The 2,535-nt window shown below is 32.0% G+C and overlaps 1 protein-coding gene across 1 annotated transcript; it reads right to left on the minus strand.

Moving 5' to 3' along the window:
* Nucleotides 1-259: 259 nt before the first annotated feature.
* Nucleotides 260-1,673, minus strand: LOAG_06317 (hypothetical protein; the record flags this gene model as incomplete). Its single annotated transcript, XM_003141853.1, has 4 exons — nucleotides 260-446; nucleotides 849-943; nucleotides 1,234-1,285; nucleotides 1,516-1,673. 4 exons carry the CDS (start codon nucleotides 1,671-1,673, stop codon nucleotides 260-262), a joined length of 492 nt encoding a protein of 163 aa, XP_003141901.1.
* Between the last annotated feature and the right edge of the window lie 862 nt (nucleotides 1,674-2,535).

Here is a 2,535-nt window from a genome sequence, read left to right on the forward strand (position 1 = left end):
TACTGGCCTGATTAATCAAAGGCCTAGTCGTGGCTGTGTTTTCAAAGCGCAGAAATTGGCCATTCAATTTGCATATTTTGCATGATATTCGACGCTTCAAATGAATCATCCGCTTTTAAATATTATGAAATATTTATCACATCTTCATAACAATGTGTTTATAGCTTTAACTGCTGACAAAACAATAGCATCACTTACCGACAGATATACACTTACTCATCTGAATTGTGAATATGAAACAGTCAATCATTGATAAAAATCAATCACTTTCCTCGGAAAGATTTCCCATAACTGGATTTTCTCCACCAAATTTTCGAACACCAACAATGGCATATACATGACCGGCATGGAAACGAAATTCCGTCTCAACTTGATAGTCAACAACAGTCATCGATGATTCATTAAATAAACGTAACGTACACAGCGGAATGTCTGGGAATGTTTTGCTGCAAAGAAAAAATGATATTAATTGCAAATTACCGAAAATTGAACAGAATTATTCAAATATGGAAATCCAGTAACACTATAATGATGCCTTACGTCTTACGTTACCCTCTTTTTTGCACGGCTGTGAAGTGAGCCTTCGGAGCGCGTCAGAAATTCAAATTTACTTGGCGTAGTAACGTATGTAATGCTATCATTATTAATAGTACGCTTACTTTCATTAAATATTATAGTACTAGAATGTTTATCACTAATTAATCCATAGTCTTATCAAATCGGAAAAAAGGCAAAGCCAGCAGAATCGTTAACCCTGTCCATTTTTGTTGTGACATTTGATTAACAGACCATTATGTTATTCTAGAAACTGATCATGAATGTCTCATTGAATATTCCAAATATCTTACCTGAATATCTTTTTGCTATCATCCGGCTCAGTGCCATTGATCACAGTAAAATGGAAGAGTATTACTTGATGACTGTTAAAGAAGAGCAATTCGTTCTGCAGAAAAGGGATACTTTTGCACAATTAGCATAGTTATAACGAGCATATTTTTGATAAGTATTGAAAAGACTTGAAATCACGTAAAAAACGCAACCAAATCTCAAAAATCTGAAGAATTAACAAGCTTTTAATGAGAAAATGACTTCACAACATCAACATGTACAAATAAACTAAAGTAAATTAAAAAACAGTTAGAGCGAATAAACAAGTTAAACCTTCCAGTTCTCAAATTTTGTTCTCAACTCTTCGCTGCTGTTTGTAACTATGAGAATAGTTCATGCGTTTACACCAGAGTTGAATGCTAACGCATTGCCAACCTTTTCAAAGTCCTCGTTGTTTCTAAAATTAAGATATTTGTTGTGATAAAGTTGAAATATTTATCGTCTGTCCATAATCATTATAGCATTCGTCCTATTTCGGAAACTGTCAAATATTCTTATTCGACATCAGAATTAATGTTATTCCTATCAAACGCATTCTGTGGATGAATATTGTCGCAATTAACTCCTTTCGGTGTCACTCCATTCCAGATTGATCTGTAGGCCAAGAAACAATCAAGTTTGACTTACGTATTATCTCGATTATTCGGTTGAGCAATAACGCAAATTGGCGCGCTAACAACCTCTTGAAAGGCTTTGGCTATAACCAGTATTTGACTTTCAGCGCATTCACGAGTATATTTGAAATCGTTACCAATCATAATGACCAACTTCACTTTATCTGACATTCATGATTATTTCATTAGGTTCCAAAAATCGCACTTCTAATAATCTCTAGCAATGAAATCCTATGTAGAATTCACTTTACTATAAACAATACTTCAAAGTGTCACATACTGATGCATTAAGCTTTAATTAACTCATTTTATACATTTCCGAGCTATCGAAAAATGACACAGGATTTATCCGCCCACTGAAAAAACTGTTGTAGTTAGGGATAAACATGACAATAACCAATATACCCATTGAACATTAAATATTCGAAGAGTTTTGCATTGATCTTTTGGGGTAGAATGAATTACATTCTCAATATATTGGTTCAACTTTAATTCTAATTGCGTTCCCTAATTAAATTGTTTACACTGTTATGCCTTCTGCTTATAATTCTTAGCATATTAAGACAAAAAGAGGTTTCATTATCACTCAAATATCACTTCATTATCATTATCAGTCAAATGTTATGACCATTCGACTATCACATTTTACCTTTTCTAATTTATATTTTCTTCAACTTCTGTATTATTCTTCCTTCATGTATTTTTAATTTCGTCTTGTTTTATTAATTTTTAAAAAGTGAATTAAATTTACTTCTTGAAATAAGCATCTCATTTGTTCTTTTTCGATATGGCATCATTTCAGTCTTTTATTCACTAACTAATAATAATATCATTACAAAATTATTTAAAATTTACGAATGTTTGAGCATGTCGGAAAAACTCCGAAAATCATAATGCGAATTTTCTGCCGGATTATGGGAATTAAAGCTATGTTCAAACAAAATTTCCATAATATCCAACAAACGGGGTGACAAAATTTTGTAAGTAAAATTAAAACAATTAAAACAAGTGTAAGTAAAATTAAAACGATGAA

This window comes from Loa loa (assembly GCF_000183805.2).
Source record: "Loa loa unplaced genomic scaffold supercont3.288, whole genome shotgun sequence".
In the NCBI taxonomy this organism is placed as follows: Eukaryota; Metazoa; Nematoda; class Chromadorea; order Rhabditida; family Onchocercidae; genus Loa; species Loa loa.